This window comes from Polistes dominula, unplaced genomic scaffold, assembly GCF_049000335.1.
Source record: "Polistes dominula isolate Pdom_NZ unplaced genomic scaffold, Pdom_raw_medaka contig_77, whole genome shotgun sequence".
Lineage (NCBI taxonomy): Eukaryota > Metazoa > Arthropoda > Insecta > Hymenoptera > Vespidae > Polistes > Polistes dominula.
In genome coordinates this window covers 8952474-8979599 of record NW_028301152.1, presented here as the reverse complement: position 1 = coordinate 8979599, position 27126 = coordinate 8952474, and the positions used below count along the sequence as shown (strand labels likewise).

At 27.5% G+C, this 27126-nt stretch overlaps 1 protein-coding gene across 6 annotated transcripts in view; it reads left to right on the top strand.

Moving 5' to 3' along the window:
- Positions 1-27126, top strand: part of TfAP-2 (transcription factor AP-2) — a 203144-nt gene that overhangs the window by 150769 nt on the left and 25249 nt on the right. For 5 of the 6 annotated variants that reach the window (XM_089178414.1, XM_089178415.1, XM_089178416.1 and 2 more), the window contains 2 exons: positions 11282-11509; positions 12931-12982. In XM_089178414.1, coding sequence (XP_089034540.1) covers positions 11282-11509; positions 12931-12982 — 280 coding nt within the window. The remainder of the gene's footprint in view (positions 1-11281; positions 11510-12930; positions 12983-27126) is intronic. The other variant, XM_015319977.2, reaches the window with a different exon arrangement.

Below are 27126 nucleotides of genomic sequence, written 5' to 3'. Positions count from 1 at the left end.
CAGTCATCCCTCGAATAGCACGGTACTTGAATTATACAAAGTTTCGAATAGCACGGTGCTTGAATTGTACAGAGTTGCGAATAGCACGGTACTTGAATTGTACAAAATTGCGAATAGCACGGTTAAAAATTGCGACAACCCTCGAATAACAACGAAAAATACAACAAAATGTTGTTCTTATTTTCAATGTTTTCTTAATTAATCTTTGGTAACCAAATGTACAAATTTGTATGGATCTCGAGTTTTTAATAGCACGGAACATTATCTCCAAAATTGTATGATTTATTAATATTGAATAACACTATTTCGAATAAGACGGAACCAATTAGCCGTGTTATTCAAGGGATGCCTATATCTATTTTACGAGACAAAAATAAAAACTTCTCTTCTTCATATTCTTCATGTTTCTTCTTCGTCATTTTATTTTATTCTTTTTTTATTTGTTTTTTTCTTTTCTTTCTTTCTTCATAGTTATTTTTCAATGAGACACGTAATAACAGCTTGGCTATCGACGAACGATTGCGACTTTTATCACGATGGATCTTAATCGCACCGTGACATCGATGATTGCGAGGGATGACTTCGAAACGAACGTGATCTTTCACGCGATCCTTCCTTCTGTCTCATCATAGTACTCGCGAACCCAACCAACAAACCCAACCAACGAACCAACGAACGTACGAACCAACGTACGAACGAACACCACCTTTAACTTCATTCTCTATCTCTCTCTATTTCTCTCTTTCTCTTTCTTTCTCTTTTAACGTTCAACGATCGAAAAACAACCTATCCCTATCCTATCTCTTTTGTTTCAACATTTCAATCGCGATTAAATCGGCATCACAAACCTTTTTTTTTACGTGTGTTCAATCCGTGAGTTTGATCGCTTATCATTTTCGATTAAAACGTTCGATGATCGAAGAATGGGGAAAAGGATGAGGAAAGGGAGAAGTGGAAAGGGGTAGGGAGGAACATTCTAACTTAAACGATTGACTTATATAATACACTTTTTGTTTTGTTTTGTTTTGTTTTGTTTTGTTTATTTCTTTATCTTTGAACATTGTATCTTTTTTTACGTAGCACAAATTTGAACTCGCGAAGATCGGCAATAAATGTTTTTTGTTTTATTTAAATTTGGTAATTGCTTTTTCATTTAAAACACAAAATATATACATATATATTATAATAATAATAATTAAATAAATAATAATAAGTAAAAATAATTAAATTATATGTTATACATATAATATAATTATAATATGTAATTATATAAAATTAATATTATATATATAATAATAATAATAATATATAATATATATGTAATATTTTTTAATTATTTATTAAATTATAATAAATAAAAAATATATAAATATAATAAATTAAATATTTATTAAATTGTATATATAATTACAAATATAATTGCACTTATTGCTAACAACAGATCTGTCAAATATATCCACCTTGGACAAATTACAAAATAAATTAAAAATAATAAATAAAAAAAAATAATCAAAATCTTTATTACTAAATAAAACATAATAACAAAAAAAAATACGTTAAATTAATTTTCTAAAAAATATTCACTAATATTCACATTTTTTCTCTACATAACGTACGAGTACTCTCTTTCTTTTCCATATAAAGAAATATTTTCAACTAAATGATACAATGAGAACCCCCTACCCTCTCATCCCTTACCTCACTTCACCCTATGGAAAGTTCGTATCTTTCAAACGAAGTTTACGAATAAACTGACTAATGCAAAGCCCCCCTGTAGTATCCCGTTACGATAATGTTACCTTACCGAACTTTACCAATGAAAGTTAGCTTCAGATTTTTGTTCCCCACTATCCCCCTTCTCCTTAATAACCAGGATAGCAATAGTATTTTGTGGTCCACCTTATTCCCCTCGAATAGACCTTTTTGTAAAACACCACCCTAATTACATCGAATGACGTGCTAGTTTCAACACGGATTATACGTACGTTTATTGGGCGTTTTCTCGGGTGTCGTGTGACGAGAATGCAAAAAAGAAAATTCTAAGTAATATGAGAACAACGAATAGAAGAAATATACGTTTTCAAAAACGTTGGTCAGAGTATATTTTTCGTATACTTTTTGTAAGAATGAAAAGGTACAAATTTTAATGTGGCATCTGTCTTAAAGGAACACATGTAGTCTCAGGTTATCAAAAATTTGACTAATTTTTTCTTAAAGTGAGGGTCTTCTTCTTTTCTTTCAAAAGTAAAGTAAAAAAAAAAATCGCATGCACACAAATATTCTTAAACAATTCGTTTATAAACAATGAATGAACTGTTTATTTGAAAATTGGTGTAAATTCATTTGTCAATTGTAATAACATGTACTACATGAAATTAATTGTCATAAAAAAACATTTTATAGGAAAAAAATATAAAGGAGCTCTAGGGTAATTTAAAAAAAAATAGAAATGACTTGAATATTGATAATAATATAAATATAAAATGGTAACACCATATAGAAGAACTGTATAAAACTACTAATCCATCTAAACACGTTCACCCTTCGAAGTTTATAACCGAGTTATTGATTATCTCAAACCACGTACCCCAAATCTTCCCCCTTTTGTGTCAGATCTTTAAAGACGAGAGCTTTTCGTGAATAAAATCGATTCTATAATAGTTGTATCTCGTCTTAAATAAATTCGTTCATATACAGAAAAAAAAAACAAAAAGAACAATTTGTAAAATAGGCTCAATAATCAAAAAAGAAAAGCAGTAGGATGCTGCGGCCACATGTTACTGTGGTTTTGTTATAAAAAACATTGATTTAATATAATTCTAAATTATTTAGTAAATTATAACAACACAAAACAATACTACAATTAATAATGGAATACATAAAATAATAATACTCGAAAAAATATAAAAAGTAAGGTTAGTTTTATCGAAGTAATTGAATTGTAATACAACGCCAACTATTGAAAACTTATAAAACCTAGAGACTTAGATAACTTCTAAATAAAAAATATATAATATATAAATAAACTACACACATAATAATACCACAATTATAATTGAATACATAAAATAATAATACTCGAAAAAATATCAAAAGCAATGTTAGGTTGTGTCATATATAAATCTGAAAAAAACGTGAAATAATTGAATTGCAATATAGCACCATCTATTGAAAATTTACAGTACCTAAAAACCTAGATAACCTATAAATAATAAATCCTAAAATTAGCGATAAAAATACAAAATAAACGCGATAAAAACTATCCTACATCCTAAATTGAAAAAAAAACACACACACAAAATCTAAACATTTTCATTAAAATCGATTTAGTAATTTCAAAGTTCATTGGAAACCAAAATAATGTGACACTGGAATTACACATAATAATAATACATAGTAACAATGTTACACGTAATGTACTTTATTTAAAGTTTTGCATCGTTATAACAGAGAATGTTAACAGACACGCGAAAGGTTCGTGCCTGTGTGTCTACCGGTACGTGACTTTGAATTTACTAAAATCCAAGACAGGTATTCGTGGGACACGCGGGTCTTAAGTTCCACTTGGAAACTATACAAGCCCATCTTCTTACATAGTTGATCATAGTTCAGAAATTTGGCGTATTACTTGGGTCTCCGATATATTCACGTATGGACACTAATTTAGAAAAACAATAAGATTGGAAACGTGCTGTTTAGTTAATTAATTCAACTAAAATGATATGAATTTATCTTTAATTAATTAAATAATTAAAAATGTTAAATCTGGACATTTAAACCAGGTTAAATTATTCGATAAGTATAATAATAAAATCGAAGAAAATGGGATGTTTATTTTACACCCCGTGTAATCCTATCCCTACCCCTATTTTTTCCCAAATGAAAAAGCTTTCTCTTTCCCCTAGCTGAAGTAATTTACTTATTAAATTTTCGACTGACCTTTGGCATTTCCTCGGGTAGGATGCCACGAACGTTTCCTTTGATGCAAATATGCTAAGCACTGCGATGTCTTAGACGTAAGCTAAAGAGGTAAACACACTAACGAAAAGTAAATACTTTAACGTGCCCCTTTTACCGAAGATTATTATGTGTAATTAATAAATAGATGTCCTTTCAAATAAATAGAAACAATTTGAACAATTGATAGATCATTTTATCAATTACTATCAAATTTCTGACGATTGTCACAAAATACGAATAGAAGGAATATCCATTCGTAGTATTATCAAAATAATATTTATGCTAATTAACAATATACCACAACATATAACATATAACCTATAAAAAAGTATAATAAATATAATATATAGCATATAAAAAATAATATAAATATAACATATAACATAAAAAATAATATAACATATAACATACAAGATGCAACATAGTTTAGTTAACAATATTAATTATTATTATTTATTAATTATTATGTTATTTAGTATTTGCAGCAATGAACTTTCGAGTACCTAATGCCAATAAATATTAATAATAATATAACATATAACAAATACAATTGAATATAATATACTATTAACATATACAAAAGAATCTTGAAATATTATAATAACAAAGTCACTATAAGTCACTGGAAGTATGTTGTATCGATTCGAGATAAGAGAACTCACGTACGAATTATACGAATTGTTCGATTCCTCCCTGCATGTCGATGATAGAACGAAGAAAACGAGCCCGTGCTCCTTGAGAACACCACAATACCAATAATCAGCCAAGTGGATCGACAGATTCCAATAGCCTTATCCTTGAAAAGGGCCTGGGTTGCTTCTCTCTTCCTGCTATCCCTATCCTTTCTCTCGAAGAAGAAGACAGAAAGAGAGAAGAGAACTCGTAATTTGTAGTTGTGAAACTAACACACGCATTTTAGAGATACTCAAATTCATACTAAATTTCATAACGTTCCTTTCCCCCACTCCTCTTCCCCCCACATCTTTCTAAATTCTTCTCAAGAAAAAACAAAAATAAAAATACGGTTCATAATACGAATAAATAAATAGGTATATATATATATATAACGTTTATGCGTTTGCATTGTTAACGATGCTTATATAAAATGTATTTATATAACTCTTACGAAAGATGTTAGAAAGAAAATGTTAATCTTGAATAAAAAAGTCAACCCTTTGAGATAGAAAAAATTTTTAAACGAATAAAAAGAAAAACCTACGTTGCACGTAAATTTCATTCTATTTTTTTATTTTATTTTTTTATTTTTCAATAGCACAAAGTTTAATTTTGTTTTTTCACTAATAATTAAAATAATAATAATAATAGTAATTCAACGAAGTTTTTTTTTGTAATATAGAGTGAACATTTGTATAGGTAAAAGAATAAAAAATTGGGACCCAATTTTAAACAAAACTTGTGTATCAAAAAAAAATTTATTACAAAATAGAAAAATATTATTTACCGATTTTCTTTCAGCAACTTTCGTAGTAAAAAATTAATTTTGCGTAAAATAATTCGTTCGGTGTGAAACAAATAAACAAACAAACAAAAAATAAATAAATACAAAAAGGGAAAAGCAATTTGTTATCGATTCTAAATCAATTCTAATCGAATAAAATTCATTTATCGTGAATCGTCGTAATTTAAAAAAAAAAAAAATTACAAACCACGATCAACCGGCATCAAAAGTAAATATGGCACGTAAAAAGAAAAATAAAAGAAAAAGAAAGAAAAACAAAATGCAATTTCATTTTATAATACTTAGTGAGTTTAACGAGAGAAAGGCGATCACGTTTCATCTCATTAGTCGACAACTACGACGACTATGACGACGACTATGACGACGACGACCAGATAGCATGATTATATCGATTTATAACTAACGCGAACTAACTCGTCAAATAAGTTGCACCCAACCAACAACTTATACGCGGCACGTTAATTAGCCAAGAGCAAGCAACCAACTCAACTCAACCTAACCTAACCAACCAATACACTCATCTTTTTTTTTTATATCCATGTGAAAGTATGACGTTTTAATGGTTCCAAGAAAGATGACTGCCCCGTTAGGGAAACGACCTAATCTATAACATGTAATTTTAGTTCAGATAATCGTCTTTAGAATTTTCGTCATGTCCCTGACCTCAATTTAAGGTTATATCTATCTAAAAACTTATAAAAATAATTTATTTAATTGTAAGAAAAATTAACGTTAGCAAATGTTTCGTAGATTAACCGATATATCAATTTTTCAAATTAAAATAAGTTATATTACATTATTTAATAATTATTTTAATATATATTATTTATTATATTATGTTTTATTTTATATATATATATATATATATTATTTATTATACTTTTTCATATTATATATATTATTATTTATTATATATATAATATATATAATATTATTAACGTAATACGTATAATAAATAATATACATATATATTAACGTAACACGTATAACAAAAATTATTTGTAAACTTACGTAAATATCATAGAAAAGAAAATAATATAAGTAGGATAAGATTAATCAATCAACATAACGTTACACATTATTTCCTTCTTCTGTTAGTCAAAAGTAAATTTATATATATGTAATAGGTGTCGGAACAACATCAAACAATATAATTACACAGGGTTTCTAAGAAGAGTTAACCTCATTTATTGGTCTACGTAAGATTTCGTTTTTTTTTTTTAATTAAAATTCCATACACACACATTTATATTATTATTATTATTATTATTATTATTAGTATTATTATTACTGTTATTTTTCTTTCAAAATTACATCTTTTTTAGCTGGTTTCCCCCTCCCCTCTTTTTACGCGTATATTATTCGCATACGTTTAATATATACATATATGTATATGTATATAAAATTATTTAAATTTCGTCAATTAATTTGTAAAAACCAATTTAGCGTGGTCTTCTAACGATCATTAAAGTCAACCAAAATTATCAAGATTTATTTTATTATTAAAAAAAGAAGAAAAAGAGAAAGAAATTATAATAAAAAGAAAAAAAAGATGCGAACTTTTTTTTAGGAACCGCAATGGTGGTGACTAGTAGAATTTCATTGGTTGTCCACAAGTTGGCACCTCACATGTTATCGCGAATAAACGCGTAAATTGCTTCGAAGTATATTATAATGTCTCGAGAATAAAGAGGAAAAGGAAGAAGGTGATAGGAGGGGTGTAAGGGGGAAGAAAGAGGAGAAGGAGGAGGACGTTAAGCAAAACTTGCAAATCATTTCCACCTGCGGTTTCTTAATCGACAGGTAATAAAGGACTTACTTTCGTAGTAATCATACGGTTCAAATGTTCATTCGATGTTTAATATATGTTAATGTTTTATATATTTTTTTTTAAATGTTCCTAGTCATGGTCGCGCGTTCTATTTTTCTTTCTTCCTTCCTTTTTTTTTATATTTTTTTTTTAACTGAGATTGAATCAATTGATCAACGTTTTCGATATAGAATTGTCCATTATATTAGATTGTCTGGAAAGTTTGTACCGATTTTTTTTCGATAGATGGCATATGAAGTTCTTTTGCTAAAAAAAAACCTGGAAAGTTTTGGAAAAAAATTTTAAAGTTACCCTTAACAAATTACCTGCCAATGGCGTTGTTTTGGGACGCATTTTCAAATTGTTTTTTGTTTTATTTAATAACTGCAACTTCAGAATGAAATTTAATTTGTTAAAATTATGGAGGGTAGAGGTAAGGAGCAACATCTCTATATATAAAAAGTGTCCGTCGAAATCGAACCAATTGAGGTGGCGCCACATTAGCATCATGGTAAATTTTAAAGGAAGCGCCAAATATTATTAAAGTAGGATTGTGAAATAAACAATTACAATACATTTACAATTGCTACATTCATACCATACCAAGTGTCTACACCAGCGTCATTCTGGAAGATTTTTGAACTGTTATTAACAGAAAACGCTGGACACTTTTTCACATTTTCTCCCATAAGAGATTTTACTCCTTACCTCTACCCTCCATAGTTAAAATCTCGGATTGTATCCTCGTGCTTCATAAAAAATATTACAAATTCATACTATTTTATTTTAGAATCAAATAATTAATGATATAAAATAATTTTGATATTTCAATAAATAAAAAAAGAAAAAACAATTGTTGTAAAAATTTTATTTGGTTAACTCTAAAAAGTTCTATTTGGTTAGTATGAATATCATTATACAGTTAATTTAATTTATCTTTTTATTGCATTTTCGTATTGTGGGTAATGGGTTAAAGATGGAAAAAGGTTGTGGAATAGAATGGCATTTTTATAAATAATTTAATAAATAAATATATATATATATATATATATATATCCAAAAAATAAAATAAAATATAAATGCGTTGCATTTCAATCTTTCATCGACACGAACTTTTCGGACAACCTAATACGTTTTGATCCAACTTCTTCTGAACAAATGAGAAATCAATGATAGTAAACTACTTATATATCTTTTCTTTTATATATTGTGTATGAGTACCGGTGTGTGTGTGTCTCTCTTATCCAGAGAGAGAGAGAGAGAGTATGAAAAGAAGGTGGTGGTAAAAGTTATTGAACTTTCGTTTCTCCTTTTAATACGTTTCGAATACGATAAACGTTCCTTGTAATAGAATCGCTACGAAAATGGGAGATTTGAGATAACGATCTTAACTGTTACGCGACGAGTTATGTGTATATATATATATATGTGTGTGTGTGTGTGTGTGTGTGGGTTAGTAACTTTTGTGTTGTACTTAAAAGTCAATCAAGATTTCTCCTACCTTTTATACTTTTTTTTTCTTTTAATCTTTACTATAAAACGATTAAAATCTACGTAATGTATCATCGTTAATAACAATTATCGTTAACCAATCGAAATATAATCTTTTTTCTTTTATGTGTGTTACAAAAATCTGAAATATAAGTAGAGTGTATTAGAGTATTCTAATAATTGTTAATTAATCGAAAGAAATGTGTATTGATGTTTAAAAACATCGAGTATATATTCGAAGCACCGTCCTGTTCGAAATTCACCTTCAGACTGGCACGTTGTCCTCTATCAAAATTCTTATATTAAATGTTGTTTATATGACTTTACGTACATTACGCATGTGTGTAAAGGTAAAAATATTCCTAATAAAGAGAATTTAACATTCTAACGTTCTTATTTTATTATTTTTTTCATTCCAATGTAATTATTTTATCGCTTCTGCGCAGTGATAACTTCGATGGTTAAATTATGTTGTAGTATAAGTAGAATGTATTAGAATATTAAAATAATTGTTAATTAATCGATGGGAATGTGTGTTGATATTTAAAAGCACGAAATATAGGTCACGAGTATCGTCCTCTTCGAGATTCATCTTCAGACTGGCCCATTGTCTTCTATCAAAATTCTCTTATTCAATATTGTTGACACGACCTTCCGAACGTTATGCATGTGTGTAAAGTGAATAATATTCTTAATAAATCAAAATGAAGATTATAAAGTTATGATTTGATTATTTTTTAACCTTTAATATATTTATTTGAATTAAAATATATTTTTTTTAACGATCATACTCAGTGATTACTTCAAAGGCTAATATTTTCGTCTAATATTATAAATACATTATTTACTATACAATATATTAATAATATATATTATATTTATTTATAGTATATAATATTATAAATAAGATTAAAATTAATTTAATATTCAACGTATAATAGTATGCAATTTTTAACCCTTAGAGTGTTATGGATGCATGTTTGTTAATATTAATGTAAAATAATCTAATGTTTATATTAATTAGTTAAATTATATTCAGAAAGAAAAACTTTAATTATTAAATATAATTTATTATTAAAATCTAGTTAATAATAAATTATTCCGTTTCTACAAAACATTTTAGTTAAAACTACTCAGCACTCAAAAATGGTTAATAAATAAAGTTACCTTTTTCGAAATATTTTTTATTTTATATCCCAAAAATCTGATGTGTCCACTTTTAGGCGACTTCCCCCTATATATATAATATTTCTCGTATGTATGCAAAAGTATTTTAACATCTTGTTCATCAAATCATCACGAATCACGTTGGAAATTGGGTTTCCTTTCGTCCCACTTTTATCCTTGAAACAACTCATTTTCACTTAACCTAATTATTCTCATTTTCTATTTTCATAAACGAAAAATATAAACTTCCGAGTGTGAAATCTCGTCGTCAAGATTTCGTCGGAAATCTTAAAAGAAAATCTTTTGCACGTGTACATACCGTAAAAACGAGCACAGAAAAAAGGGGATTGCCTCTTTTTCTTTTTTTCTTCTTCTCCTTTCTCTCTTACCTGTACGATTTATCGCGATTTATATCACTAACCGTGAAAAAAATAAAAAATAAAAAAAAAACACATACGGGAACAAACTCCGTTGCATTTTAATCGATATTTACATATACGAGAAGAGGTGGACATTGAATTTTGCATATTGATCGGCAGTTGTTGCATCGGATGCATATGTCAGATCGTTAATCGATCCACAACACAACCATCGAAGTACTCAATTTTTTTTTTCTTTTATTTTTGTTACTTTGTAATTATATCCGGGGAGAGAAACGGGTGATATTCTCGAACAGGCAGTGCGAAAATATCGAGATTGAATTTTAAGATGAAGAGTGGGGATGGGAAGGAGAAATACGATCGAAACTTTTACTTTTCATCGAAATCAACGAGGTCATCATCATTACCATAGATATCATTTTTTTAAATTATATCATATTTATAATTAAAATGATTTCTTTTCTTCTTTTTTTTGGATCATAATAATCCAAATAACATATTTTTCTGATAATTATTATAGATAATATTTCATTCATATAAATTATAATAAAAAAGATATAAAATAAAATATAAAAAAAATTAAAAGATTCAAATTAAGATTAATTAAATATTTACAAAATTATTGAATAACGTATCGATACTTTTTTAATCACCCTATAATAAAATAATAAAAAATTAAAATTTATTAAAATTCTATTAATAAAAATTATTATTTAGTTTGATTTTTCGATAAAAATCTATTATAATAAAATATAATAAATTTTATAAAAATATATATTATAATATTTTTTTAATATAAATTAAATAATTAATAATTAATTAATAATTTATTATATTTATAAATATAAAATATTTTATATATATATATTTGTTTAAATTTAATTTTTTAATTTATATAATCATTTTTGTTTAATTTTAATATATAATAATAATCGAAAATTATATTTATAAATAACAAATAAATAATAAATTAAAATAAATTTAATTTCACAGACGAACATGCACGCATCATTTCCTTACGATGGCGGACGCAGTGGTGGTAGTGGCGGCGGAGGTGGCGGTGGTGGTGGAGGAGGCGGGGGAGGTGGTGGAGGTGGCGGAAGGGGTGTCGAATATGGTGCGGTACGTCGTCCTGATGCACTTCTACCACCCCCGGGCCTTGACCAAACCGACCTAGTTCTACACACAAGCCTCGTTGACGACCCCCAGGTGAGCGACGATGTACGTAATCGCAAGACATTTTTTCTCTATTACACCTTCCTGCGAATTCGTACTCTACAACTTTTTTTTTCCTCATCTCTTACCACGTTTTACATAAACCTCATTTCTATTAAAAAAAAAATTAATCAAACCCACACCAAAAACCTCAGACCAATGATAAATAAAATTAATAATGCAACACATTCATTTTAAAAATAAATTAATTCATAGAAAAATAATTTATTTTTAATTTATACATATATATAATAAATTATAATATAATAAAAAATATATATATATATATATATATATATATATATATACTATAATTTTATTGGTACACGTAATTTTTCTTCTTTTTTTAAATTTATTTTCTCTTATATTTTTCTCTTCTTTTAACACGTTTTACGTAATCCTCGTTTTTAATAAAAAATAAATAAATTAACACCACACCAACATTTACTTTACGAGTGAATCAATTTAAATTTATAGAAAAATAATTCATTTCTAATTTATATATATATATATATATATATATATATATATATATATATATATATATATATATTGTACCATCCTATTATAACATTATTGGTGCACGTATTCTGATAATATTTGCTCAAAAAATAATTTAATTTGTCAGTACGAAATGTGGTTATTAACCCTTACCTTTTTCTTTTTTTTTTTTTATTCTTTTTCTCCGTACATCTCTTTTTGTTTTTTTTTTTGCAAACGTGACGTATGAGAAGAAAAACTGAAAAAGTTTACCTTCGTTCTATGTTCTTTACGAGAAACACGTGACACCACACAAGTGTGCAAGCACACTTTTACTCAACTTGTCAAGATGACCTATAACTTGATTTTTGACAGATTTAAGATCGTGTACAACACGCGCTCGTAACTTTTTGAATTTATGATTATAAGTGAAAAACAGATAAAAAGAAAGGTGTGTGTGTGTACATAGTAGAAAGAGAAAGATAATATATAAACGAAATTTATCTGTAAAGTATTTTTTTCATTTTTATTTTGACTATCTCTTTGCTCTATTTCTTTGCAATTTTTTTTTCCATTTGTTTGATCTTACAAGTAAATAATTTTTTGTTGACGAGTGTAAATTAATCATAATAAGAAGAGAACGTGTTTCTCCACATTGGTGCATATAACAAGTTGAAAAAGCTTTTTTGGGATACGAGTGAAAGTATTATTTTACTTTGTGGTTTTTCATAACACACATGTGGGGTTCTTTTAGCGTAGAATTCGTTGTTCGAACTTACGAATTACGGTTTATATGATTCGTTTTTCTTTATTTCTCACATTGTCAGATTATTTCTTCTCATTTGCTACAGATCTTACAAACACACACCCACATAGTAGACAGTAAGATCATTCTTTATATTATAATTTAATACAACTTTGTTTTATTTTATTTTATTTCATTACAGAACACGAACGTGGACGATGGAAGTTTTATGAACGACCTACCACTTCTAAAAAGTAAGTCATACATACATACATACTATCATACTTTCGGTGCTATTTAGGTGGCAAGTGTTGGTGAATCACCCTGTATATAAAACGGATATTATACATCAAAATAAATGAAATTACATTATTACATTTCGTAGTCCCACTTAAGACACCATGATCCACAAAATTTCTTTCGTAACATTAAATTTACGATAAATTCATTTAAATGAATGTAAAGTTAGTGCGAAAGAATAAGAAAAGAAAAAAAGAAAGGAAAAAGAAAGAAAGAAATAAAAAGATAGACGAGTCAGTCAGACGTAACAGTATTTCTACGTATAATTCCGATATAAAAGAGAGTCAATGATATATATATGCGGAAATATAAAGTGAGTAAAAACCGTTACGATGTCTTCTGTCGTATTTAATTAAAATTTATTTCTCTTGTTAGAATATTTGAAGAAACACAATGAGAGAACGGATATACATATATATATATATATATGACGTAGGAAGCTATTTCGAAGTTTACAAGAAAAAAAAAGCAAAAGATAGAAACTAAAATCTGATATTAAAAAATAAATATTAAAAAAAATAAATAACAACATTAAATTAGGTATATTAAAAATATTATAGAGTTTTGTATGGTAACTACGGTTATGTAACTTAATATTACTTTATTACATATTTATATTTTTATATAAATATATTGTATAATATAAATATTTTAATAATAAAATATTTTATATTTTGTATTTGTATATATATAAAATACTATATATTATTTAATTATTTATATAATATATTATTATAAATATTTTATATTTATTTATTATATATTATATATTTATTATTATAATATCAAAGCTTTAGTGATAATGATTTTAAAAATTCAGTGTGTATATGTAAATGAGTGACAACTATCCGTGTAACTTGTCACTTCAAATTTGCAACATAGTAAACGAAGATTGGATTAAACGAATAAACGAATGATCGAATGATTAAATGAACGAATGAGAATCTCGGCCAATGACATTGCTTTCTTACGAAAGTGTCACACACACGCGGACCTTTTCTATTCAATTGAGCGGTTCGATCGATCAATCGAACTTGATCACCGCCCTGTATTTTTATCACAGTGAACTATTAAGAACCAAAATTAATTAAACTCGCTTCCCTTTTTTTTCTATTTTGACCATACTCGGAAATAAATCCTTCCCTCCCACCACCCGATTTGTCGATCGAATCGATTTCATGCGATTATCGGAATTTGTGGCTTTTTTGTTTAGGCTTACGTTAGAGTTCTATTTTCACGTCTATTTAACCAAAGAAAAATAAATATAAGGAAAAATAAAAACTTAGTTACGTAACGTGATACTATTATACGGATAGGCTCGTTAAGAAAAACTAATTTGGAAAAAGTTAACTGTTAACATCGAAATAAGGTGATGGTAGTTACATCGTTTTTCAATTTTTGCTCACTAAACACCATTATAGTGGCTTTCGTAGATGCCATCTTAAAGTACGACGCGCCACTATAGTAAAAAATTAAAATTAAAATATATTATACCTTAAAATATATTAAATATATTTTACCTAAATTATATAAAATAAATTATAAAAATTGAAATATACTATACCTAAAATAAATTAAATAAATGATAAAAATTTAAATATATTATATCTAAAATATATTACACCTAAAATATATACCTAATTTTAATATTAATTATTAAAATAAATTATCTAAGTTAAAGTATACATGTGAATCATTTAGAAAACTATCTAAACAACGAAATTGGAAACAAAAAACAAAACGTAATATTACCTAAAATAGTTAATATTTTATAGTTTATTTTATTTATTTTCTTTTTTTGTAACAAAAAGAATTCACACAAAAGAGCATGTATATTATCCTCAAAAGAAAAGAAAGAAAGAAAGAAATAATGTTACGAGGTGAGATAAACTTTCCTAAAATACAATCGTAGCGATTTTACACGCTCGTTGGCTTCTCAGATTCTCAATAGCTTTATAAAAGAAACGTCAAACTTGGGGAAAACGGAAGAACGATTCAGAAATATACCTACTTAGTACATGAACTTTTTGTATATAACTCTAACCCTCGACGTTATATATAGTTCTTTACTTTTTTACTTCAATGTGCAACACAATAGTAGAAAAGTACCCCTGGGTGTTAATAGAATAGCCGGTAAAAGAGAGAGAAACGTAAAAAGAGTAAGAGAGAGAGAGAGTGATGCGAGAAATAAAATAAAAAAAAAAAGAAAGAGGAAGAGAAAAAGAGTACGTGCCCGCCGGGCGGATCGGATTTCATTCATTGTTATTGTAATTTTCTTGACGGGGTGTAGTTTTCGGGGCGTTACTCGCCCATAGGGGCGGCATTACCTACAGATGGCTGTTTGTTCAGAACGTCACCTAGGGTTATTATATGCCTCGTTACTCGTGCCCTCTCTTTACCAACTTATTTGGACACAGAGTAGTCCTTCTTCATTCTTCAATACTTCATTCTTCTCCATTCCTCTTCTTTTAGGTGTTTTACTTTATTTTCATTCGAAGAAACTTTACCTATACTAACTTCTAAACTTTACTTTTAACACAAACTTTTTCTACTTGTAATTCTACTTATTCTTATTCTTCTTTTCGTATCTATCTCGAATCGTTTCTATTTTATTTTTTTATTTTCGTGATTCTCGTTAACCCATTCGAAACCAAAACATTTTTTGTAACACGATTCCCACACACAGAAGCCATTTCTTTATTTTTTTATTATATTGCCTTATTGTATTTTATTATATTATATTTATTGTATTTTATTATATTATATTTATTATATTTATTATATTATTTATTTATTTTAAATAATAATTTTACAATGGCAAATTTTGTATTTTTTTTATTATATTGTCTTATTATATTTTATTATATTTATTATATTATTTGTTTATTTTAATATATATATATATTAATTTTACAATACCAAGTTTTGTTTTTTCTATACTTTAAAGATACTATTTATGGCAAAAAAAAGTTTTATTTTGACGAATACTTTACTCAAAATAATTGATAATAGTTAACAATAAATATGATTGCACACACGGTGTGTTCAAGTGGGTCTCAATTGGATTAAATAAACAAACAAAAAAATAGAAAGGAAAAAAAATTGTCTTGCGTACAATTGTTAAAAAATCACAGTTTTCTTTTCTTTTTTTTTTTATTTCCTCTTTACGATTCCCCAACGTCGGACTTAGGTTTAATTAAAACGACGATGACGTCGTTTACGGTAATTCCAATTACACGGTGAAGATAGAAATCGATGGAAATCATGCCAATCAAGAAACCAATTCAAGAAATCCTCCTCCTTCACCTCCTGCACCTCCTCCTGCTCCTCTTCCTAGTCTTCTTTCATCTGCTTATCTTTTATCTTCTTTCTAGGATTTTATTATCTTACCTCACCCCCTGCTTACATCAATTTCTTTTTCATGGAATACTCAGTTGGGTCAAAGTTAATTGGATAATTATGCCATCTATATCTTAATTAGAATTATTTCCTCTTTAAGACTATTGGAAACCCTTTTTTTCCTTATTTCTGTTTTTTTTAACACCCTGTATAGCGACACGCGCGTTCCGCTTCTTGGAAGCCGGTTTATACAATTACACGCGGACTTACCTTGGTTGTTCTCGTCGTTCTAAGAGAAGTCGTCGTGTGCTCCAGTTTGTTGCCCATAACATACTCTACACGTTTCGATCTATCGAGAACGAACTTTATAATCTATCTATCTATCTTTTATTTTTTATATGTTTTAACCAAAAACTTATCGCGTGTCGTTGATTTCTGAAATTTGTTTCTTTTTCGTTTTACCCCAAAGCAAACCAATTTTAAAAATTTAAATACGATATACAAAGCTTAAATTTAAAATACAATTATTTTACTATTTATTTAACAAAAAGTTGAATTTTTGTGAAAAACAATATGTATTATTTTGATTTATATTTTTTTATATCTACTGTACAATTTGTTCTTCCATGTACCATTCGATAACATAGTTCAAATTGGAATTTTGCCATTTTAAGTTTGCCAATTTGCCATTATTTTTCTATTTATTTAAGAAAAAAATAATTGTATTTATTTATGAAACAATATTTATAATTTGAGATTTTGTTTCAATTTTTTTTATGCATTTTACGTGTTCTTCCACATAGCATTCCATAACAAAATTTAAATTAAAATTCAATTACTTTTCAATTTATTTAACAAACAAACAAACAGAAAACAAGCATTTGTATATTTTTCTTGAAAATAATATTATATCTGTAATTTTGATGATTTTTTTCCTTCTATAATTTTTTTTTAAATTCTTCCATCGAATGTTTTTTTTTTTTTTTTTTAATTTGATTCGTGTTGGTTTTATATTCGTTGAAAAGACACCAACGAACTCTCTGATTTCTTATTTAACCAGGCGTGCCGATAGAAGTATAGAAGAGAACCGGCAAAAGGAACGTACGCTTTGGCCCGCGTAAGGAAAGCGAACGAGTTTTTGTGGTTAATCGGGCGCAGACCTCGAAGACCCAACCAACTACTATCGGCACGATTATCGAAACGCATGGTTACCGCTCTTAGAAAAGATTAATCGTTCAAATAAGAACCTCAGGAGAGAACGCACGCCATTCCTTTTTCTTTCCTTTTTTTTTCTTTCTTCTTTTTTACCCTGTTTATCATTTTTCTAATACATTTGAACGTAATATAAATCATATATGAAAAATTGATAATAAAACCCTTATATTGGGTCGGCAAGAAAGTCATTTCGGTATTTCAGTATGAAATAAGACTCAATTGTTTCTAAACTAACAGTTGTAAACAAAATTATACAGAATTTGTTGTTCCTATAGCAACCTAAAAAGTGTCAACTACCAAACCACAAAAGAACAAAATCCTAACATGACAAAAGAATAACGAAACAAACATTGGTGCAAGCTGAAATTATTGGGTTGTTCGGAAAGTAATTTCGTTTTATTTTTGTGAAAATAAAAACAATTTTTGTTTCGAGGTTAAACTTAGAATTTTCGAGTGGATTTAAATAGTTCAATTTGATAAATTTAAACTTTCAACAATTTCACGTGTTGTTATTTGTCGGTTTGCATTAATTAATGTCAAAATTGAGTCAGGAAAAAACTTAATTATTTTCCGAACAAGCCAATACTTTCTTGCCAACCCAATATTTCATCGATGACGAAGGAGAGCAACCCTTCCCCGTTCTAAAATAACTTGAATTAAATAAGAGCGTTAAACCGTGCGTTAATAAAAAAGAAAAAAAAACCATATTAGGCACCATCAATCGATCATTATCGGTTACTCGTGCACGAGCGAATCAGAAGCAAGTAAGTAAGCAAAAGTAAAAAGGTCGTACAACTCTTTGTCATCACACGTTTATTCGAATCAACGAGTAACCCCCTGTTGCGTTGAACAAATCCAAAAGGAGAAATAGGAAAAAGAGGAGGAGATTTTATTTAAGGGTTTCTGTTAGTTCAAACCAGCACCACCACCAGTTCTTCATCACCACCACCACCATCTTTTTGGGTAGGGTCCAATACAAAAAGGGGGGTAGGAAAATCAGTTGGTCTAATGAAATTAACGAAGGAACGAAGAAGAAGAACCAGCAGCAACAGCCATCTCATTCGTTTTTGCCTCAGGCCCAGGTGAAATATTCTTCACCCCATTATTACTGACGAAAATGCACCCCAAGTGTATGAGAGAGAAGGAGAGAGGGATAGAGACCCCCTGTTGTTGAGAAAGTAAGTGTGAGTGAGAGGAGAACATAACACGGTCTTCAAAAAGTCACACCCCGTTCGATACAGAACTAACCAATCAAGGTCGAGAACTAAGCGAAGTAGTTTCTATCGTGCCGATTGGTTAAACTTCCGGCGCGTTGATTGCCCAGGAAATCGTGCGTGCGTTCTCTATCTATCTCTCTTTTTCTTTTTTCTTTTTTCTTTTCTCACCAAGTTAAACCAAAGGGAAAACCGTGTACCCTTCAAGCTTTTAAAAGTCTCAAAAGAAAAATTACGTCTTTTATATAAGAATTATTATTATTTTATATAATATTTCAAAATTAATTTTTTAATACTTTTGTTGCACATTATATATATATATATATATATATATATATATATATATATAATTATAAAAACTTTTGTTACACATTATATAATTAACAAAAGTAAAAGTAGTATTATAAAAGTAGTATTATAAAAATCATGTATCAATGTTTTTTATAGCAAAAAAGCATCCTAGTATATATATATATATATATATATATATATATTTATTATAAAATTATATGTTTATTATCTTCTTTTTTCTATCACATCTGTACACTATATATATTATATTATAAACAAAAAAAATTGTAATTAACTTTCTTGCTTCTTAAAAGGTTAATAAGATCAATTTAAAGTAAGTCAACAAAAACAACCATAAATATATATCCGAATATGTTTCATTTAACATATAACGTATATATATAACATAAAAGTATATTATATTATTTATTCGAGATAAATATTAAATTGGAATGAATAAGTATATATAGTTATACACGTCATATAACAATTCTATCTTTTTTTTGTTATCGACGATGAAAACTTGATAATGAAAGATGTTTCTTCAATCTCTTGAGATCATTATAATGTTACACCTGACAAGTACTCATCGTGATTTATTACGATAATTATCGTACTATATCAACAAAGATTCACTCATAATTATACATTTTAACGGTCGACAATGCAAAAATGACGTGCTCGTTTTTCTTCATAGATTTTCAAAACTTTATTTCTCATAACGAAAAAACGATATAAATCAACATTAGATGAGAATTATTTGAAAAAAAGGAAAATGAAAAAAGAGATAGAAACGAAGAAATATACAAGAAAAACGTTACTAGTATTTATTTCAAATTATATTACTTATATATCGTAGAAACTAGTAGTTAATATTGAAAAAAAAAATATTCTCAAATATATTTACAATCCAATTTATATTTTTCTTCCTCACGTTTATAATTATGATTTGAAGAGTTAATTATATACAAATTTAATTATTATAATAATTAACACTTTAAATAATACTTTTCGCGTTCAAATATTCCTTAAATTAATTTTTTTATTTTAATTTATTTTAAATAAAAATTATATATATATATATATATATATATATATATATATATATAAAATAATTATTAATTATTATTGTAATAATTAATAATTATTAATAATAGAATTATTATATATACTATGTATTATATATTTATTTCTATTATATATTATATGTTATATATTTATTTAATATTTGTTCTTAATTTAAACTAATTTAAGGAATTAATTAAATTAAACAAAAATAAATAAAAAAGGGTAAACTTTCCGATGAAGTTATCATCGTTTAAAAATAAAAACAAAAATAAAAAAAACACACACATCACGTACAAACCGTTCGCGGATAAAAATCTTGGAAATCGATTAATCGTTCGTATTGGAAAAGTTTGACGTTAAACGACCAATGAAAAATCACGCGTCATCCACTAACGTATATATATATATAATATGTATATGTGTGTATAATACCGATACGTGTGTTTATTATCTCACGGTGAAAACTTTAACGACCGGTGACTTTTTACGTAACTCGATGCATACACCCACACACACACACACACATACATATATATAAGAGGACAAATACAACTTTGATGCATAAAGATCTAATGCAACAACCTTGAACAAGTGAGTGATATCTTATGACAAATCCTACGATAGCATAAATCGATTTGCAAAAGCACACATGTCCTCCTCTTCCTCCTCCTCCTCCTCCTCCTCCTTCTTCTTCACTTGTTCGCGTGTCTTATAAAGATTCTTAGACTTTAATCTAAAGTTGAGATTAATTTATCAATACACATACAGGTGTGTGTGTATTTTATAATCACGTTACACAATCGTACTATAAATCATAGAGTACAAGACGTGGATAGAAATAAACGTTAATATGTATGTATATGTGTATGTGTGTGCGTTGTGTGCACAATCGGATGGATAGATGGATGGATGGATGGACTATCATTCTTCGACCAATCATTAAAATTCAAAAGAGAAAGAGAGAAGTGAGATTGCATCGAGTTAGTTCTAAATGATTTCTCTAAATAGCCCGAAGCTGTGGATAATATTAAATCGTCGTAGTTGTCGTTGTCGTCGTCGTCGTCTTCTTATTCTTATTCTTTTTCTTTGACTTTTTTTTTATTATGAGTCTTCATTGAAGACTCTTCCAATCTTGACATCTTGTCTATATAGGTACGAGATCGATGACTCAACCGGAATCTCTTTCTCTAAACTTGTCTTGTTTATTCTATTCTAATCGTTTCAAATCCGTTATTTCAATTTATTTTTTTTTTTTTTTATTAATATGGATCATATTTATTTATGTTTTTTCTTTCGTAAAAAACAACGAGTTTCGATAAAAATTTATAAGAATTGATTAAAATTAAAATCATGTGTAATTCAATTAAATATCTTGGAAACTGTTGATGATTGAAAAAAAATCTGTGAAACAAATGTTGAATTATTATGTTAATTATTAGTAATTTTTAATAATTGGACATTTAAAAGTTGCACGAAGCTTAATCCCTTGAGTACTGAATTATTTGAAGATTTTGATGCATATATAACGGATTTAATTTGTTCCTATATGGATTAATATGTAAAAGTAATACATTTTATTTGGAATATATTTATATTGATGATATAAATATATATTTGCAACAATATTTCAATTACAAAATATAAATAAATATATAAATGAAACAAAATAGAAATATTTATATATTTTATATATTTATATAAGCTTCTTAAATTCAGATGACGAGTCTCATTCGTCAAATCTACCCAAAGGGTTAATTCTAATTTTTTTCTTTTTTTTTTTTAATAGAATTATATATTTCTTAATGCACTAATTCACACTGGTTTTTATATCCTATATAAAAATATAATAATTAAACAAAATATATACGAAAAAAAATTGTTAGATTACAAAATATTTTAATTTTAATATTGATTAATCATATTAGTATTATCAAAATCACAAATATAATTAAAAAAATAATTGCAATGAATTTATATACGGTATACAACAAATATTGGTCTACAAAAATTTGATATTAATATATAAGGGATATTAAAAGATGAAATAAACAATATTAATTAGCGCCCCCTGAAAATTAATTTTTTTTTTTTTTGAAAATGCACCTTTGGTCATCACCGCCCCCTTGAATTGCTGCAACGCCCACAAGAGGGTGGTAGCACCCACTTTGGGAATCACTGAAGTATATCATACACCTTCCGCACCCATATATATACTTACATATGTATAATATATGTATATGTATTTTTCCTTGATGATATTTCTTCGAATAACAGGTTTCGTTCCCTTTCCAAGTTGATCTGCTCGCCACGTAGCATGAATTAATGTGTAACGCAAATATGCGCCAATCGTGTATTTCTTCTCCACCTATTATCTTCTTCCTTTTTATATTTTTTTTTTGATTACACAATAACAAATCACTCAATGAGTTTAGATTTTTAATAATTTTATGTTAGATATTTCTAGGAATGTTTAACTCGTAGAATCACAGAACAGATTTTTTTTCTTACGTGACTACCTTTAATTTTATCTGCCATGTGTGTGTATGTGTACGTGTGTTTTTTTAATGTATATATCTACAAATTTTTTTTTAACTACGAATATTATACTCAGATATAGAAACGCACTTGATATCATCGTATGATTATCGATAATTTGCATTTAAATGTTGTTACATGTGTGGTTTTTTTTTTAGAATGAATTTCCCGTATTTTTACTTTTTTTTCTTTAAACTATTCATCAATGACCACTTTCGTGACTAGATTAATTCTCACGTGTACTTGAAATGTATATTCAAGGTAGTAACTTGAATTAAAAATGAAAAAAAAACACAAAAAGTTATTAATTACCGTAATACTGAAATGATTTAATATAGCAATGTTAAAAAAAATATATATAAAATAAAATAAAATTGATTATAAAAGGATGTGAACAATTACTATGTTCCCATTAATGTATAATTTAACATACACACACACATAAATATATATATATATATAACTATAAATAGGATAAGTATATTATTAATAAGATTTAAAGGAAATAAAAAGAAAATGAAAGTGAACCTAGAACGTGTTCTTTCATTCACATTGGAAACAGAATAAAAAAATTAAAAAGAGAACGTTGACCGGACGTGTCCCGTTTCCGTTGGTATGAAAATTATACGGATTCGAATTGCAATTATTATCTTATCTTTTCTTTTTACATTCTTAAATCCTTTTTTATCTTAATTTCATTCCTCACGTATGTAAACCTTGTTCGTGTCTCATTCCAATGATATTATCTAACAAAAAAATAAAAAATAAATTCAAGGTAGACAATTGAAGACGAGTTTCTAAATATTGTACAAAGAAAAGTGTGTATTCATCTTTACTAAACGATGGATTCATTATATGTACCGTCAGTAAAAAAAAAAAGGTATCAAATAAAATTGTAATGTGAGTGTGTATACTAAACGTTTGCGTGCTAACACATTTAAAAAAAAATACACCACGTATGGAATGACGTCTATATCTATTAATTTTAATTTGATTTTTTTTTAATTCGTTTGCCAATGTAATAAAAAAAATAACCACATATCGAATGACGTATATATTTATTAATTATAATTTGATTTTTGTTTTTTTATTTGTTTGACAATGTAATAGAAATACAAAATACCACGTATCAAATGACGTATATATTTATTAATTTTATTTTGATTTTTTGTTTTAATTCGTTTGCCAATATAATTGAAATACAAAATACCATGTATCGAATAACGTATATATTTATTAATTATAATTTAATTTTTTTTTTAATTGGTTTACCAATATAATAGAAATAAAAAATACCACATATCGGATGACGTATATATATAAATTATAATTTATATGTTAACTTATAATTATAATTTAATTTTTTTGTTATTCCTTTAGCAATGTAATAGAAATATTTCCAATATATAAAAATAAAAGATAATATCATTGGTAATAGAAATAATTAAAAAATGAAAAGTAAAAGTAAGACGTATCGAATGGCGTATATATTTATTAATTATAATTTATATATCAACTTGCAACTATAATTTAATTTTTTTTTTATACCTTTACCAATGTTATAGAAATATTTCCAATATATGAAAATTAAAGATAAAATCATTCTTAATTAAAATAATCAAAAAATGAAAAGTAACCACAGACATAATAAGGAAAAAAAAAGGATGTAATAATAAAAGGAAAGATAAAGAATATAATAAACATAATGTAATATGTTTGAAATGATCCGTAGTACTACGAGGAGGATCGATTAGAAATCTCGTAAAACGATTAGAATCTTGTTCTCAACTATAAGACGGGAGATATAACTCCGCCTTCTCGAAACACCTTCGCCAACCATTGTTGCCTATGATCCGCCTCGTTAAGTATTCTATGAATCGCGACTTTACGACGGTGAATCCTGTAATCAAAACCGGCCGGTGGTAGTGTTGAGCAACTCGCAGACTGCAGGTCTGCGTTATTTAACCTCCGGCTGTATACGGTCTGCCACAACACTCTTATAATAAACACTGTCGTTTTTCAACCGTCGGATTGCCGTATGAATCATTTACGATACATATATATATATATATATATGTGTATATATGTGTGTGTGTTATAATACAGAATCGTACGAATTATTTTATTTCAACTCGATGAAAAGAAATTTCAAATCTTTGTAATTAATCGTTAACTCCTTTCAATGCATTTATGAAATCAATTTACGTGAAATATATCTAATGATAGTTAGTGTGAGATAGGTTTTTTAATAGAAATAAGAATAAGGATGTTATATACCTCAAATAATTGTTAATTAATCGATAGGAATGTGTATTGTCGTTTAAAAGCACCGAGTATATGTTCGGAGCACCGTCCTCCTAGAATTTCACCTTCAGACTAGCACGTTATCCTCTGTCAAAATTCTTATGTATAATGTTGCTTATATGACTTTCCGAACGTTACGCATGTGTCTAACGTGAATAATATTCGTAATAAATAGAATTACCTTATTTGGAAAGTCATACATAGAACATTGAATGGAGGAATCTTTACAGAGGACAACGTGCCAGTCTGAAGGTGAATCTCGAAGAGGACGATACTCCAATTAATAATTCCGTACTTTTAAACTACAATACACGTTTCTTTCGAGAATTTAACAATTATTTTAATATTCTTATACCCTTTACTTATATTATAGATATTTTTTACTCTCGAAGTCATCATTGCGTATGTGTGATAAAAAAATTACAGTAGAATGAAAAAAATACTAAAATCAGAACGTTTCAATCTTAAATTCTATTAATTAGATAGATTATTTTATTTATGCACATGCGCAACCTTCGGAAAGTCATATAAACTACATTGAATAAATGCAGCTACATAGATGACCGCTTATCATAGAATATATATATATGTGTATATGTTTTTTTCAAAACAATCTTTTTCCTTATGCCCCCCATCCCTCTAATATAACAGTATTCTTTAAGTAAAAAAGAAAAATAAGTTCAAAATGTCCGATCAATTCCTATTAGACGATAGGTAGATATTCTGTATCATGCACCGTTACCGAGAACCTATCAGAGACAAGTTACGCCTACGTATTACATTATACATACCTGCCATACTGTTTATCGCTAACTAATCTTGGATCGATTAAGAAACAGAAAAAAAGAAAGAGAAATAAAGAGTAAGAGAGAAAGGAATCTGTGGATATCGAAAGCAACGACAAAAAAAATAAAAAATAAGAAGAAATAAGATTGTGAATGATCCGCTTTCGCTGTTGGATGATCCAGATGAAATCGAGGCGTTTCCACTTCGGAGAATACGATTACGCAATATGCAAATTGGTTGAATCTACGTCTTGGTTATTATTTCGAAGGTGTAATAACCTAAAAATACCGTTCATCATTTTATACGTATATATATCACATAGTTCATCATTCCTAAATAAACGGGTTAAAAAAAAACAAAAAACATTCCGTGTATAGAAAAATGAATTCACTAAATGTTCTAAACATTTTAACAAATAAAATCCTAAAAGAACTCAAAGATATATATTGTATAAATAATAATTATAATATATATATATATATATGTTGTTTAATATATATTATAATATATAAATAAATTATATTTTATTAAATATATTAATATATATTAAATAAATAATATAATAATAAATATATGTAATGTGATATAATGTAATATATATATACACATTATATCACATTACTATCACATATTCTATATATATATATATATATAGAAACATGTTAGGTATCTCGTTTGGGGTCTATTAGTCCCTCGTAATACATCTACAGGGTCATTCGTGATGACAAATTATCCAGTGGCCACTTCCTAGACGTTATCTTGCCCACGGACAAGGAGGTAGCACCAAGAATTACCTGGTGAGAAACGATTAGCTCTCTCGAGACCATCTCCCCACAACACAAGTTTACCCCTCCTCCCTCTCATCGTTCCTGGGTTGTTTGGTTGGTTGGTTACTTGGTTGCATGGGAAATCTTATAGGAACGTCAACTTATATACTATACTAGCAACGTAAGTTCTTACATGTATAAAAGATTTCTGTCCGTTGTATATCGTTGTCGTTCTCTTTTCAAACTCTCTTTTTCTTTTATTTTTATTTGTCTCTTTTTCAATTTCTCTTTTTCTCTTCACTTTCATTATACCAACCACATTGAACGACCAACGTTTTCTTATTTCCGCGTTATGAGGAATTCTAAGAAAACTTCTCGCTTTCGTTTTTATCGATAACGATCTAAATCCTGTAAAGTAATCATTTCAAACGTGTAACGCAATAGAAATGACGAAGTTCGTTCGTTAAAAAAAAAAGTCATTCTTAAAACGATGATATAAAATCGAAGCTAAACGTTTCTATTTATTTTTTTTTATTTCTTATATATATTCCCCTTCCACTCTCCATCACATGTTGTAAA